This window comes from Pituophis catenifer, unplaced genomic scaffold (genome assembly GCF_029215685.1).
Source record: "Pituophis catenifer annectens isolate HBS135680 unplaced genomic scaffold, rPitCat1.0.hap2 SCAF_2, whole genome shotgun sequence".
In the NCBI taxonomy this organism is placed as follows: domain Eukaryota; kingdom Metazoa; phylum Chordata; class Lepidosauria; order Squamata; family Colubridae; genus Pituophis; species Pituophis catenifer.
The window spans coordinates 156,734,766-156,750,093 of NW_027256882.1; the positions used below are offsets into that span (position 1 = coordinate 156,734,766).

A 15,328-nucleotide genomic window follows, 5' to 3' on the forward strand; every position below is an offset into this window, starting at 1 on the left:
AGCCAGCAACTTGACTATATCAAGCCAAGTTCCACTTAGATTGACGCGAGTCCGGTGGATTGCCCACATGCAATAGAAGCCATTTTGTCATCTTCACCTTTTTTGCTACTGATAGTTTTGTCCATCTTAGCAAGCTGTCCTGAGAGCTCACTAACCTCTTATTTACAAGGGCTTCCAGGACCTCCCTCAGTGTTTGGAGAATTACTATCCATACAGAGTTGGACTTCTGTCCTTTTTTAAAAGAGGCTTTTGGTGAGCGTTTTCTGAGGAATTGTGTTTTGGAGCATTGTTACTGTTTTTCTTGAGAGAGAGGAGTGGGCAGGAACAGACTATCTGCCCTGTAAGCTCTTCCCTCCCGTCCAGGTAAGAGCAGAGAAGGTAGGGGTGGTATAGGTAAAAGTACATATAAAAAGCTAAAAATATCTACCAAAACAATTTAAAAGAAGGGGTAGTGGTAGTAAATTAATGTAAAGGAGAATGGAAAACCAGATCTATCACAATATAGAGTACTCTAGAATGGTGAACTAACTGTTCATTAAAACCGCTTTATTGCACAGGTCATTTTCTGATAGATTTTAAATATTGCTGTGTAGAACTGGGCAACATATGTTGTAGAAGGGTTGGTACCTGAAAGCAGGAGAGGAGTAAAATTATTCTGTGCACCAGATGTGAAATCCAGCAGGTTCTGACAGGTTCTGGAGAACCAGTAGCAGAAATTTTGAGTAGTTTGGAGAATCGGGAAATGCCACCTCTGGCTGGCCCCAGAGTAGGGTAGGAATAGAGATTTTGCAGTATCCTTCCCCTCGAGTGGGGACGGAATGGGGATTTTGCAGTATCCTTCCCCTGCCATGCCCACCAAGCTACATCACGCCCACCAAGCCACGCACATGGAACTGGTAGTAAAAAAATTTGCATTTCACCACTGCTGTGCACCCTGGTATTTATGCAATAATAGGGAGATGACGCAAATTATCTTTTTCCAGGCAGACTGAAAATTATCCTTCATAGTTAGTAGAGCAAGGCCAAGGGAAAAAAGGAGTAATCTTAGAAATTTGGCCTGAATGGTGCAAAATTGGAGAAGGAACCAACCATTATTGCCAATAGAGAAATTGTCCTATTGGCCTCTTGTGGTAGTGATCACCTCTTGTCTTGAGGATATTAAGGATAAGAGAATCTCTCACCACTCCTTTTAATATCTGCAGTATAGCATTGGGTCAGGTCATTCATCTGCATGGGATGCAGGATCATCAGTGTCTGGAGATACCAAGTTGTACATCTCCACCCCAATCAAGTGATGCTCTCAAAGTGCTTTCCAAAACCGGGATGCTGTGATGGTCTACTTAGGGGACAACATGATTCAACCCTGCCAAGCTGAGTGGTTGTGATTTGGAGGCTTTTAGGTACAATCCAAGGTGCTGGTCTTTATCTATCAATCTGCCAGTCCACGGCATAGGAACAGAGTCCTGCAGGACCACCATTTTCCCATTGTTTCTGCTTGTCCCATCAATCTAGCAGATGGCGCAGGTGCCAGGTCCTTCCATTAAATGATGTCATCTTGTTGGACTCAGGAATTTTGCCTTCTGTGCTTGGATGGCCACAAGCCTATTAGTCTTTCATTAGGCTCTGAAGATCTGGTCATTTGTATTGTAGATAGGATTTTAGCATTGGAATGTATTATTTAACTCAAAGATCAGGTTATTGTTTTTAGCCACTGTTTTTTTTAAATGTTTGCATGTTGCCCATGCCTGGATGGCTTTCTATATTATTTAAATAAATCAATAAATCAATTTCTTCCCATTGTAGCAGTGGCCAGAGAAGCTGACATGTACTTATCACTGTCTCTAATGCTCGTGACTTTTCTTGGCCTCCTGCCACATCATGGATTGGGAGGGCAACCAGTGACTACAACTGAGTCAAGAAACCACATTGAAAATTCCATCTCGGATTCCAGTCTTGCTTCTCTCCGCACTTTGCTCACTTCCATCTCTTCTAATTCCACCCAGTTGCCTGAAAAGAAGGTTTCTTGCAGCGACTTAATGCCTGATACCCTCGAACATTTTGACAGTGTGCCTCGACCAGCCCAGATTATGATTCAAGCCACCCTGGTGCTTGCCTTGCAAAATGCAGGTTGCAGCCACCATGCCGAAACCCTTGGCCTAGTGCTGTACCAGGAACTGGGGCAGAAATATGCAAGTGGCCTCCTGTTGACAATGATAAAGATCCTGGACACAGCTAAACCTACAGGTGAAAATACAAACTTTGCTGCCCTACAGTTCAATTTGGACCAGCTAGCCCAGAAACAAACTTCGCACTGCCGAGGTCTGATACAGGTCGATAGAGCTCTCTTGCATGGCCAGGTGTACCGTGAATATAAGTGGTTTTCAACAGCTGCTGACGCCTGTCACCGTTTGGGAAACGTTTGTGGAGGAGTTATCAGCAATGGCAGCAGTTCCTTCCACGTAGTGCTTAGAAATGGTAGCTACTTCTGGCCACAGCATGGCCCTCATTCCTGGCTTCATCAGTGCCACACGCAGGCACGCATGCGACGTTCATCACCAGACTGTGTAAATGTAACGGATGAAAGGGTACACAACATTGTGGGCTTTGTACCTGGAGTCAGCACTCTATATAACTTCGCAACCAGCATATATTACTATGCTCAAGACTGCACTGACTTGGCCAAGGAGCGTGCTAAAGAGGGGGCCATAGATCTGGGTTTTGATACCTTGGTTGCTCTCACTGGGGGGGCTGCGACTCCCTTAAGGATGGGGATTGCTATGGCAGTGAAACCAGTGTTCACAAAAGGTGTGGAGGCTCTACTTTTTGATTTTCGAAAGAAAAATCAAATGCACTGACACTACCAATGTCAGTATTTTGAACACCATAGGCTGGTGACCCCCAGGGGGAGACCCTTCTCTGTGGGGGCACCTACCCTCTGGAATCTGTTGCCCCCAGAGATAAGGAGAATCCAAGACCTCAGTGCCTTCCGCCGTGCCCTTAAAACCCACTTTTTCCAGCAAGCCGGGCTGCCTTAGGAAGAAATTTTTAAATTTTTTAAATGTTTTAATTGGTTTGTGATTTTTAAATTTTTGGGCCAAATTTATATATATTTTAATTGTTTTTAATATTTGTATTTCATGTTCTTAATTCTGGCTGTGCACCGCCCTGAGTCCTCAGGGAGAAGGGCGGTATATAAATTGAAAAATAAAATAAAATAAATAAAATAAATCAAAACCTAATCCAAACATTCTTAACTTTGCACTGCTATAATCACCTAAAATAATAAATGAATATGTATAACCCATCCAATAAAATTTCTGATTTGATTATGTTCTAACCTTTTCCTCCATGCCTTTGTTGGAAGAAATATTCATCTGGCTCAGTTCCAAGCAGGGAAAAAGATACTGGAAACATGGAGGCTGATTGGAAAGATGGTTTAATGAAGCAGTACCATCAAGCACATGGTCCTGGTACAGTTGACCACATGGAGTTGAGAGAGAGAGAGAGGGGGGTACTTATACCTTCTCTTGGGCTTTGCATTTGAACTTCCTGTTCCTGTGCAAGGATATATATTCCATTGGCTGTTGTAGGGGTCACAGCTAACTCTGTAGGCTGTCTGAGTCCCAGGCTTGGTTGAAGCTTGCTGGGTGATGCAATGTCCCCAGTGATTGTTTCATATTCTTGTGAATTCTGCAGCTAGATGAGTTAATCCTATTATGTCCTGGAGGGTCATGTCTTAATCCCATCACCCTGGAGCTGGAGGTCTTTTGTTTTGCAGATAGGTTGGCCCAGTCCTTCTCAATGAGCACCAAATATCTGCTGGGGGCAGGGAGCTGCTCTCTGTCTTTAAAACATGTTTCTTTTATTACCCAGGGAAATATAATATTCTGCCTTTTTAATATTTCTAAGAATATTTCATTCTTCCAGGAGAGGGATGGGTGCTAACTTTCTACACCTTTATTCCTCTTAAAGGTAGTGCAGATTCAGATTAGATATTCCCTTAGGTTTTCTGGTTTAGATTCTCACCTGTAAGAATCCCACAAATTAAATTTCATTTATTTTGATATTTTAAGGCGGTCTTAAAATAGCTTCCAAAATGACTGTCCAAAATAAAACACAACTAAAACTTAACAAAAATACTAGTTTAGCACAGTGGTTAAGGTGCTGGCCTAGAAACCAGGAGCCTGTGAGTTGTAGTCCTGCTTTAGGCATGAAAACCAGTTGGGTGATCTTGGGCCAGTCATTTTCTCTCAGCCCAACCTTCCTCACAGGTTTAGAGTTGTAGGAAAAATAGGAGGAACAAGGATTACTTATTTATGTATTTATTGGCATCCTGCCTTTATTATTTTTATAAATAACTCACAGTGGTGAACACGCCCAATACTTGTTACCGCTCCTATTTGCCCCCTAACAACAACCCTGTGAGGATTGGAAGATTTGGCTGAGAGACAGTGACTGGTCCAAAGTCCCCCAGCTGGCTTCCTTAGCTAAGGCAGAACTTGAATTCATGGTCTCCTGGTTTCTAGTCTGATGCCTAAGCCAGTGTGTGTGTGTGTTCACCGCCTACAGTTACTTATAAAATAATATGGGCAGGATAAAAAAAAAATCTGATAAATAAATGGTTCCGATTACACGATTGAAAGGCTGTCCACGAGGGTAAGGAGTGGCTGAAGGAATGTAAAACTAACACGTTTATAACTCTGATATTTTATTTTATTATTTATTATTTTATTAATTCAATTTGTATGCCGCCCCTCTCGGAAGACTCAGGGCGGCATTATATAACCTATGCAATGGCAAGGAATCCTGCGCTGCCATTAAACGCTCACACGAGGGAAGAGAGCTGAAATGCGCATTTAAGTCATTTCAAGACAGGGAATTCGATAGATTTCTAGCCCAGCACAGCCCGACCATCAACCACGCAAACTCAAACCGGGACGGTCAACACACGCTTGCAACTCCGTCAGCCAATAGCCAGCGTGCACTGTATTTACATAATCCTTTCAAGGTCCCCGCCTCCATTGCTGACATCATTCCTGGGAAATCGAAATCGCCAAGGGGCCAAAGGCGGCTCTTCTTCTGACAGCACCTACCCCCTCCGCTTCTAGACGAAAGCTCAGACTTTCGTCCAATCACGGAAAGGATGGGCGGGGCTGCCCTCCGTCTGGCCTGCGCAGACGGGGCCAATTTTTTTGCAAAGAGCTTGAATTGCACAGTTTACAATAACATTCCCTGGAGGTGGAGCGGCGGCTTCTTTCGGCAGGTAGCGGCTTCGGGGCCGAGGGGAGATGGGGTGGGGGGTAATCTTGTAGGGCTGAGAGATCTGTGGCCACTCTGGAGTGTTTTAAACCCGGTGAATGTGTAGGAAGGCGTGTCCGTTTGGAGGGAAGCAGCAAATATAAAGTAAGAAAAAAGGGGCTTCGGAAATCCGGCTTGCAAAACCAAGTTGGTCGTGCACCTTCTGCGGGGGAGCACAAGATTGTGGAAATTAATCTTAGCTAAGCCCGAAAGCCTTTGCAAAATTCTCCAGAAAAGCGGTAAATGGAGGGCATTTGCTGAAGAAAACTGCCCTATCTTTCCTTTCGAAGTTGTTGGGGTGTGTGTGTGGCTGGCTTCTCCCTGAATATCTACCGCCAACCCCTGGCTTCCTTATTTGATCGAGCGGATCGGTTCCACTTCGCTATGGCTTCGTTACTTTTCCATTTCTTTTCCCACGTCCTGCACCCACAGTTCCACGACACCTTGGATGCTTCTGCTTTGACTTGTTGCCGAGTGGGACGCAATAAAGCAGAAATTTGGAAGGGGGGAAAACCAGGGGTTGGGGGGGGCACCCCTCTCCCTTCTAGTTCAGTCAAAACGGCTGGCTGCGATGCTGGAAAAGGTGATGCTGGGCTTGTTTTCAGCCAACTGCTCTAACCATGGTTGTAGGATGCTGCATAGAGCTTCTGTGGATGTGGGAGGGGGGTAAAGGCAGGACTGCAAAAGCTTGCTTTCATCCCAAGGACTGGCTGATGGGAGTCAGACAAGAGTTTGGGTTGTGAAACTCAACAAAAAAAGATTAGGTTTCGTTTCATTGATATTCCTGCTTGGGGATAGGTTGATCAACGAATTGTTTCAGCTAGGAACTGGGGGTGTGGCAAAATTAGGTTTCATTTTCAAGAAGTTGGGCAGAGCAGGCAAACTACATCAGACTCTGGTGAGCCAGTTACTCCAAGCTTAAATTTCTGCTTGGGCATAGGTTAATCAAAGAATTTTTTTAGCTAGGAGTTGGGGGTGTGACGAAATTAAGTTTCATTTTCAAGCAGTTGGGCAGAGCAGGCAAACTACATCAGACTGTGTTGAGCCAGTTAATCCAACCGTAAAAGACTTTTCCTGGCTTTTGGGTTTAATTTTCAAAAAGAAAACACTGAGCTGCAATTCCATTCACCAGTCTTCCCATTCTCTGCTTGTTCTCTGTCTGACATCTACTAATTTAATTTTTGTGTGTGGTTTACCTTTGAGTCAATTTTGGTTTCTTATTGATTAGTCTCACAGCCATGCCATATCAAAAGCAATAAAATAAAGGTCTATAAAATAGATAAAAGGAAATACAATAACAAAAATACATACCTGCTAAATAAAAAAGAATTGTTTAAATAAATTGCATTGCTTTTACATGGTACCTCAGTCTCTTCAGTATAACAAATTCTTAACTGAACTGTGCACCTGCAGCAGCAATGGTGGATTTTTCCAACTTGGAAGAAGCTCAGATCAAGAGATGTGCAATCCTGAATTGGATGAAGGAGAGGGGGGAAGAACAAACAGAATTTTCCAGATATACAGGTAGTCCTCGACTTACAACAGTTCATTTAATGACCGTTCACAGTTAAAATGGCACTGAAAAAAGTGACTTACAACCGTTTTTCACACTTACAACCATTGTAGTATCTCCATGATCATGAGTTCAAAATTCAGACACTTGACAACTGGTTCATATTTCTGATGGTTGCAGTGTCCCGGAGTCATGTGATCATTTTTTGAGTCCTTCTGACAAACAAAGTCAATGGGGAAACCAAATTCACTTAACCACATTACTAACTTCACAAGTACACTGATTCATTTAACAACTGGCAAGGAAGGTCTAAAACGGGGCAAAATTTACTTAACTGTCTCACTTAGCAACATAAATTTTGGCCTCAATTGTGGTCATAAGTTGAGGCTCACCTGGATTTCTTTTGCTATTTGGCTATTAGAAACTTTGGAAAGCCTATTGCATTCCAGAAGTAGTATTTTTAATTAGATTTTCTTTCTATTTACTGTACTAAGGAGGTTTGCAGTTTCCAACAGCCCCTATGCAATATTCCTATAGGATTAGCCCCTTAAAATAACCAAGGAAAATGGGAATTCCTTCATAAAATCTAAATCCTGGGTAGTTCAACCACACAAAGGATCTCTCCTGTATTTGTGCATATGCTTTCTGCTTTTCATTACTTTTTGGACTGAGCAGAGTAATGCTGTCAAGACTTCATGGTTTCTAAAATTCTACAGATATTTCCAGGCTTCGTTTGTTTACAACATTTGACTCATTCTGACATATTTTTTCCTTTGTTTCACATCCCCTTTGCTTTCATTCAGCTACGAAACTCATACGGTAGTAGTTCTGCTGACAGAATTTGGAAACAGAGCAAAACTCATATTTTCTACATTCACGAGGCTTTCATTTGATTTACATTGCTCTCTTTAATCTTTTTGTTATTTGATTTTCTTTGCTCTCTTTTGCACAGAGATGGCAATAAAGAGCTTCCTGAAATCAAAAACGAAATCCTACTGATGTCAAGGGAATATTGTGGCTTAAATCATACGCCCTTTCATAGTTAGGCATGCCTCTTAGCATGTATTTAAAAATGAGTACAGTCTCGATTGCAGTGGGATACCTTCCTTATGATCCTTGGGCAGGCTTCTGACTGGCCCCATTATATGAGAACTTGTTTAAATTCTGAATGTAGAAATTAGCTTTTATCAGTTGCAGCAAGGAACTCCTCACTGAAACCTGGCAACTGATTACATGCACGCACACACACATACACACAAGCATACAGAGAGAAACACTAATCTACAAACACACTATAAATACTGGTAAGAAATTCTTGTAGGAGAAATGCCCACTTCAATAAGGAACCAAAACTTACAGATGGAGCAAAGTAACTTTTATTGGCATGCACAGCTACAGTATGAACTGGGCACTGGCCCAAAAGAATGCAAAAGAGCCCTGAACTAAGGAAGGTTATGGGTTATATAGCCGTGGTGGTACAGTGGTTAGAATGCAGTATTGCAGGCTAATTCTGCTAACTGCCAGCAGTTCAAATCTCACTGGCTCAAGGTTGACTCAGCTTTCCATCTTCCGAGGTTGGCAAAATGAGAGCCCAGATTGTTGGGGCAATATGCTGACTCTGTAAACCGCTTAGAGCAGGCTTTAAAGCACTATCAAGCGGTACACATACAGTGCATTCAGAAAGTATTCAGATCCCTTCACTTTTGTCAATTTTGTTATGCTGCAGCCTGCCTGTCTGCTCTTGCTTACCTGTCCTTCCTCGGTATCGTTTGCTTAAGAGTCATTAAGAATCACCCTTACTACTTAGATTGTCAAACAAGAAAGTGACATACTGGCTTTTCACTGTATTTGGCTTGTTTGTGGATCTGCCTCTTGTATCTCCAGTTTAGCTAAGATACCACGAGCATATACGGTATGTCACATTTTGCCTTAATTACCTGAACACGTCTGCTGTTTATCTGCTTTTTTTTTTTCTGTTCGTGAAATTCATTCTCAAGGGGGGAAAAAAGGAACTGGAAGTAGGCCATCAGCAAGCCTTGCTAAAAATACAGCAGTGATGGGATGATGATACAAGAGATATTAAAGATGTAATTGTATATGCATCTCTGATATTTTTGCCTTACCTCCTTTGGTAGGAGTTCTTCTTACATTGGATCCTTCTGAAATCTGCCCAGTGTCAGCAGGATGATGTATAACAATTGTGGATATTTGTGGATGTCTTTGTTGTACTTTTGATATATTTTTTTTAAAAAGAACATTGATTGATTCTAAACAATAAAGTATAAAATATGAGATTTCTCTGCCTTTGTCCTGCGTGACTACTTAAAACAGCCAGCTCTGAGAGCTTGTTAGATATGGGGAATCTTGTAAAGGATTACCCTACTGATATTTCTGTTTTGCTTTCAATAGAAACAGAGTGATTGTAGTAATTCCTAGTATTTTCAGGCTAAAGCTGTGTGTGTGGGGGGATTGTCCTCATTGCAATTGTGAGCTTTACTTCCTACTTAAAGAACAAGTATGAGGAGACAATTGCTGTCATTATGCCTTTTTCTAAGCCCATTTATGTTCCTTAAATTGGATTTGTTTTATCCCCAGTTCAGTTAGCTCCTCTCAGTAAAACTGGCAATTATGAGTTAGCAGGCATGCTGTCATTTTCCCTGCAGCTAAGAAACTATTCCTCACTCGCCCCATCCAGTGCCCTCTATCCCATGCTTCTTTTTCTGTGGAGCGAAGCTACCTCTGAGACCTTTACACCTCACATGAAACATAAACGTTGTTTAATTTGGGGTCCCTTCAGTTTCCTGGGAGTTCAGGGACGTTCATTTTTGTAGCTGAGCTCCACATAAATCACTAAACCAAACTGCCACAGTTTGAGTAGTGTCTGTCTCTGGTGTTAATGTATTAAAACAGAGTAACTCTAATTAACGCAACAAAAGTCTTCTAGATTTCAGGTTGTCTGGTAGCGGATTAAGACATCAGAATGGTTGACAGTCCCCTCATTTCACTGTAAGTCCAGATGTTGTAGACATGAATGTTTCTTCTATACAAACAAAGCAACTGATAGATATGCTGTTCCTCCTTGTCTTCCCTTAAAGCATTACTCAGCACTTCCTGTTTCTCCCTCTTGTTATGATTCTATCTGTGGACCACTCAGGAATTCCTACCCCCTTTACCATAAAACAAAGGAAAACTGCATGAAACATAGTGGTTAATCAGAGAAGTAACCCTGGGGGGTTTGGCAGATTAAGAAAAAGGTCAGAACTTTCCAGGGGCACAGTGTTGCAATGAGGTTTGCAGATAAGACTGATTGCCAGAGATAAGGGTATATAAAGACCAACTTTAATCAGTGCTCAGTTCACTCTGGAGCCATTTGTGTTTGTGTTGTCATCTAAATCAGGTAAGTTTCTCTTTCCCAGGGGAGGGAGTGGGAGAGAGAAGGCATGCAATAGCTGTCAATATGAGCAAAGAAATAGGTTAATTTGAGAGTGAGAATAATGTGTCCCGCTGTCAAGCTTGTGTTTCATTTCTGGGAGATCGGCATCCAGGGAAGAACCATACTGGCACATTAACATAGCTGGTACTGGCAAGAAAATGGCTTAAATGTTTGTGAATTAATGCAGACCACTTCACACAAACCAAGAAGTTGCTTCTTGCCGCACTAACTTAGTCATCTTCTGTTTGAATTATGGAACAAGTTGGTAGATTAACAATCTTGTTTTTGTCAAAGGTTGCTCCCTGTTCATTATTTGAGCATGAGGAATATAGTTCCTTTTTTTGGAAAATGTAGTCCTAGACTTCTAGCGTGTGTATGTGTGTGTGTGTGAGAGAGAGAGAGAGAGATCTAGTTATATCCCGCCTTTACTATTTTTACAAATAAGGCAGTGAACAGATCCAACACACCTCCTTTCTCCTATTTTCCCCTCAACAACAATAATCCTATGAGCTGGGTTGGCTTCAGAGACAGTGACAGGCCCAAAGTCACCCAGCTGGCTTTCATGGCTAAAGCGGAACTTGAACTCATGGTCTCCCGCCTTCTATCCTGATGACCTTAACCACTGGAAGGATATGTTCTCAGCCAACTAAATGAAGATAGATATCTTACTCTCTTTTGAGTGGGCAAATCTGCCCTTAAACTGGATTTAGCTTATAAAATCATACCATTGAATTTGCATTTTACTGTGGCTAGCCAGCAACTTGACTATATCAAGCCAAGTTCCACTTAGACTGACCCGAGTCCGGTGGATTGCCCACATGCAATAGAGGCCATTTTGTCATCTTCACCTTTTTTGCTACTGGTAGTTTTGTCCATTTTAGCAAGCTGTCCTAAGAGCTCACTAACCTCTAATTTACAAGGGCTTCCAGGACCTCCCTCAGTGTTTGGAGAATTACTATCCATACAGAGTTGGACTTCTGTCCTTTTTTAAAAGAGGCTTTTGGTGAGGGTTTTCTGAGGGGTTGTCTTCTGGAGCATTGTTACTGTTTTTCTTGAGAGAGAGGAGTGGGCAGGAACAGACTATCTGCCCTGTAAGCTCTTCCCTCCCGTCCAGGTAAGAGCAGAGAAGGTAGGGGTGGTATAGGTAAAAGTACATATAAAAAGCTAAAAATATCTACCAAAACAATTTAAAAGAAGGGGTAGTAGTAGTAAATTAATGTAAAGGAGAATGGAAAACCAGATCTATCACAATATAGAGTACTCTAGAATGGTAAACTAACTGTTCATTAAGACCGCTTTATTGCACAGGTCATTTTCTGATAGATTTTAAATATTGCTGTGTAGAACTGGGCAACATATGTTGTAGAAGGGTTGATACCTGAAAGCAGGAGAGGAGTAAAATTATTCTGTGCGCCAGGGGTGAAATCCAGCAGGTTCTGACAGGTTCTGGAGAACCGGTAGCGGAAATTTTGAGTAGTTCGGAGAACCAGGAAATGCTACCTCTGGCTGGCCCCAGAGTAGGGTGGGAATAGAGATTTTGCAATATCCTTCCCCTCGAGTGGGGAGGGAATGGGGATTTTGCAGTATCCTTCCCCTGCCATGCCCACCAAGCTACATCACGCCCACCAAGCCACGCACATGGAACTGGTAGTAAAAAAATTTGCATTTCACCACTGCTGTGCACCCTGGTATTTATGCAATAATAGGGAGATGACGCAAATTGTCTTTTTCAGGCAGACTGAAAATTATCCTTCATAGTTAGTAGAGCAAGGCCAAGGGAAAAAAGGAGTAATCTTAGAAATTTGATGGTGCAAAATTGGAGAAGGAGCCAACCATTATGATGTCATAAATGATGTCATCTTGTTGGACTCAGGAATTTTGCCTTCTGTGCTTGGATGGCCACAAGCCTATTAGTCTTTCATTAGGCTCTGAAGATCTGGTCGTTTGTATTGTAGATAGGATTTTAGCATTGGAATGTATTATTTAACTCAAGGATCAGGTTATTGTTTTTAGCCACTGTTTTTTTAAAATGTTTGCATGTTGCCCAAGCGTGGATGGCTTTCTATATTATTTAAATAAATCAATAAATCAATTTCTTCCCATTGTAGCAGTGGCCAGAGAAGCTGACATGTACTTATCACTATTTCTAATGCTCGTGACTTTCCTTGGCCTCCTACCACATCATGGATTGGGAGGGCAACCAGTGACTACAACTGAGTCAAGAAACCACGTTGAAAATTCCATCTCGGATTCCAGCCTTGCTTCTCTCCGCACTTTGCTCACTTCCATCTCTTCTAATTCCACCCAGTTGCCTGAAAGGAAGGTTTCTTGCAGCGACTTAATGCCTGATACCCTCGAACATTTTGACAGTGTTCCTCGACCAGCCCAGATTATGATTCAAGCCACCCTGGTGCTTGCCTTGCAAAATGCAGGCTGCAGCCACCATGCCGAAACCCTTGGCCTAGGGCTTTACCAGGAACTGGGGCAGAAAGATGCAAGTGGCCTCCTGTTGACAATGATAAAGATCCTGGACACAGCTAAACCTACAGGTGAAAATACAAGCTTTGCTGCCCTACAGTTCAATTTGGACCAGCTAGCCCAGAAACAAACCTCGCACTGCCGAGGCCTGATACAGGTCGATAGAGCTCTCCTGCGTGGCCAGGTGTACCGTGAATATAAGTGGTTTTCAACAGCTGCTGACGCCTGTCACCGTTTGGGGAATGTTTGTGGAGGAGTTATCAGCAATGGCAGCAGTTCCTTCCAAGTGGTGCTTAGAAATGGTAGCTACTTCTGGCCACAGCAAGGTTCTCATTCCTGGCTTCATCAGTGCCACATGCAGGCACGCATGCGACGTTCATCACTAGATTGTGTAAATGTAATGGATCAAAGGGTACACAAAATTGTGTGCCTCGTACCTGGAGTCAGGATTCTATATAACTTCGCAACCAGCATATATTATTATGCTCAAGACTGCATTGACTTGGCCAAGGAGCGTGCTCAAGAGGGGGCCGTAGATCTGGGTTTTGATGCCTTGGTTGCTCTCACTTGGGGGGCTGGGACTCCCTTTAGGATGGGGGTTGCTATGGCAGAGAAACAGGTGTTCATAAAAGGTGTGGAGGCTCTAATTTCTGATTTTCAAAAGGAAGAGCAACCACCGTCTCCAGTCCCTACCATTGTCAGTGCTTCAAACAACAAAAATTTGCTCAAAGTTTTGATCAAAGCATTCGTAAACTTTGCACTGGTACAATCACCTAAAATAATAAAAGAGTATGTACAACGCATCCAATAAAATTTCTGATTTGATTAGGTTGAATCAACATAATTTATTTCTGAGGAAGAAATAAATATATATCTAAAATAATTAAATTTTAATCTATATAATTACCATGATTCTTAAACTTGATACGTTCAGGCAATTAACCGAGGGCCAGAGCAGGGACCAAAGATTGAAATCTGAATTTTGACACCCCTAAAACTTTGCTTATCCAAATCTGGACAGTTTTTTAAAAAGAAAAACCTGACACTTTTCATCACATTTTTTCCCCAGCCTCCCAAAGTGGAGATGTCACAACCCAAAGTTTGAGAACTCTCAATTGAAACTATTACAAATTATATCAATATTTTAAATATATATGCTGGTGCTTAAGTGACAGAAAATTACTAATGCTTTGCTATTTTCTTTTTCCAAATCAGTGGTTTTTATAGGATGATTTTAAAGAAAACACTGTCTCAAATACAGCTGGGCATAGAGGTTTTAAATTTTGTAGTTGGATGGTCCAGAGAATCCTCAGAGGGATATAATGAACACCCAAGCAGAATTTTGTAGAATCGAATATTTTTTGTCATCTTTGATCTGCTGGTTCCTTCTTGTATCCAAGTCTTCTTTACTAACTTGCTTCTCCTCCTCTCATTTTATCTATCAGTTGTATTTACAATATTCATAAATGAAGATTTATTTATTATGTAATGTAACATTACACAGTAAAGCTGCTTAGAACTGACAGGTACTATTTATAATCTATTAACTTTCCCGGTTTTTGTCCAAAATTGTTTGAACCCATCTGTGAATTGTTATCAGAATTCTGTTGTCCTGTGCTAGTTTCTAATTATGGCTGGAAAATGACAGCACTGTTACTCCTATTTTCAGCATTTCAAAGATATATAAACAAAGGCCACTCATGACAGAACAGTAGTGAATGGGAATGTTTTCTCAAGAAACATTTCTTTTAATATTAATAATAGGTTCAGTAAACCTGGGGGAGGGGGATTGCAAGGTTTCCAAAACAAAACCACAGCTATAAGGCTCAACTGTGAAATGCTGGCTGTTGAGGGAACAAATAATTGAGGGAGGTGGAATGGATTAGACAAGTTGGATTTTTGTACTACAAACCTTTATTCAGAATATTCAGAATGAATTATAGGTCTCCCATCTTCGAAAAAAAATGGGGGAGGAGGGGAGGATAAAGTGTATATAGGTTTACTATAATATTCCCAGAGTCCTCACTGTAATATGAAGACTGACAATTAATCAATTAATCCTCACAAAATGGATACTGCCTTGCTTTTCTTGTTTTAAAATTAATTGTTCAATTCTAGTGGAATTAATATCATTTATTTCGATATTTTAAGGCTGTGTTTAAATGTCTTCCACAATGGCTCTCCAAAATAAAAGATAACACAACTAAAACTTAACAAAAATACTAGTTTAGCACAGTGGTTAAAATGTTGGCCCAGAAACCAGGAGACTTTGAGTTCTTACCTTCATCTTACCTTCAATAAGCTTTATGATATTGGAATATATGAACAAGTGACAGCAAGTATTCCCAGCACCACTTTTTATCTATCCTTATTTTCACATTTGGCTTTGGCACTACAGATTCCAGTGATGAGGATAGACCATGTCCCTCCAGTAAGAGGAAGTGCCTGCGAATTGAGGAAAATGAGGGTTGAAGAAATGAAAAATATCTCTCTTAGCATGTCAATAAGACTAGTGCACAACAGAGAATATTAGGGAAAGAATACAGAAATTGAACCTATATATAATAATTAAAAATCTGTATGATCACCAATGTGGAGGGAGTAGA

The 15,328-nt window shown here is 41.4% G+C and overlaps 1 protein-coding gene across 6 annotated transcripts in view; it reads left to right on the forward strand.

Annotated features, from left to right (window-relative positions):
* The first annotated feature begins 5,215 nt into the window (after positions 1 to 5,215).
* The window catches only part of STAT2 (signal transducer and activator of transcription 2), a 55,817-nt gene continuing 45,704 nt past the window's right edge, over positions 5,216 to 15,328 (forward strand). For 4 of the 6 annotated variants that reach the window (XM_070937836.1, XM_070937837.1, XM_070937832.1 and 1 more), the window contains exons 1-2: positions 5,216 to 5,263; positions 6,712 to 6,822. In XM_070937836.1, the coding sequence (XP_070793937.1) occupies positions 6,717 to 6,822 (106 nt within the window). In that variant the 5' untranslated portion in view covers positions 5,216 to 5,263; positions 6,712 to 6,716. Of the gene's footprint in view, positions 5,264 to 5,330; positions 5,404 to 6,310; positions 6,823 to 15,328 lie in introns of those variants that run through there. The other 2 variants (XM_070937834.1, XM_070937833.1) reach the window with 2 other exon arrangements.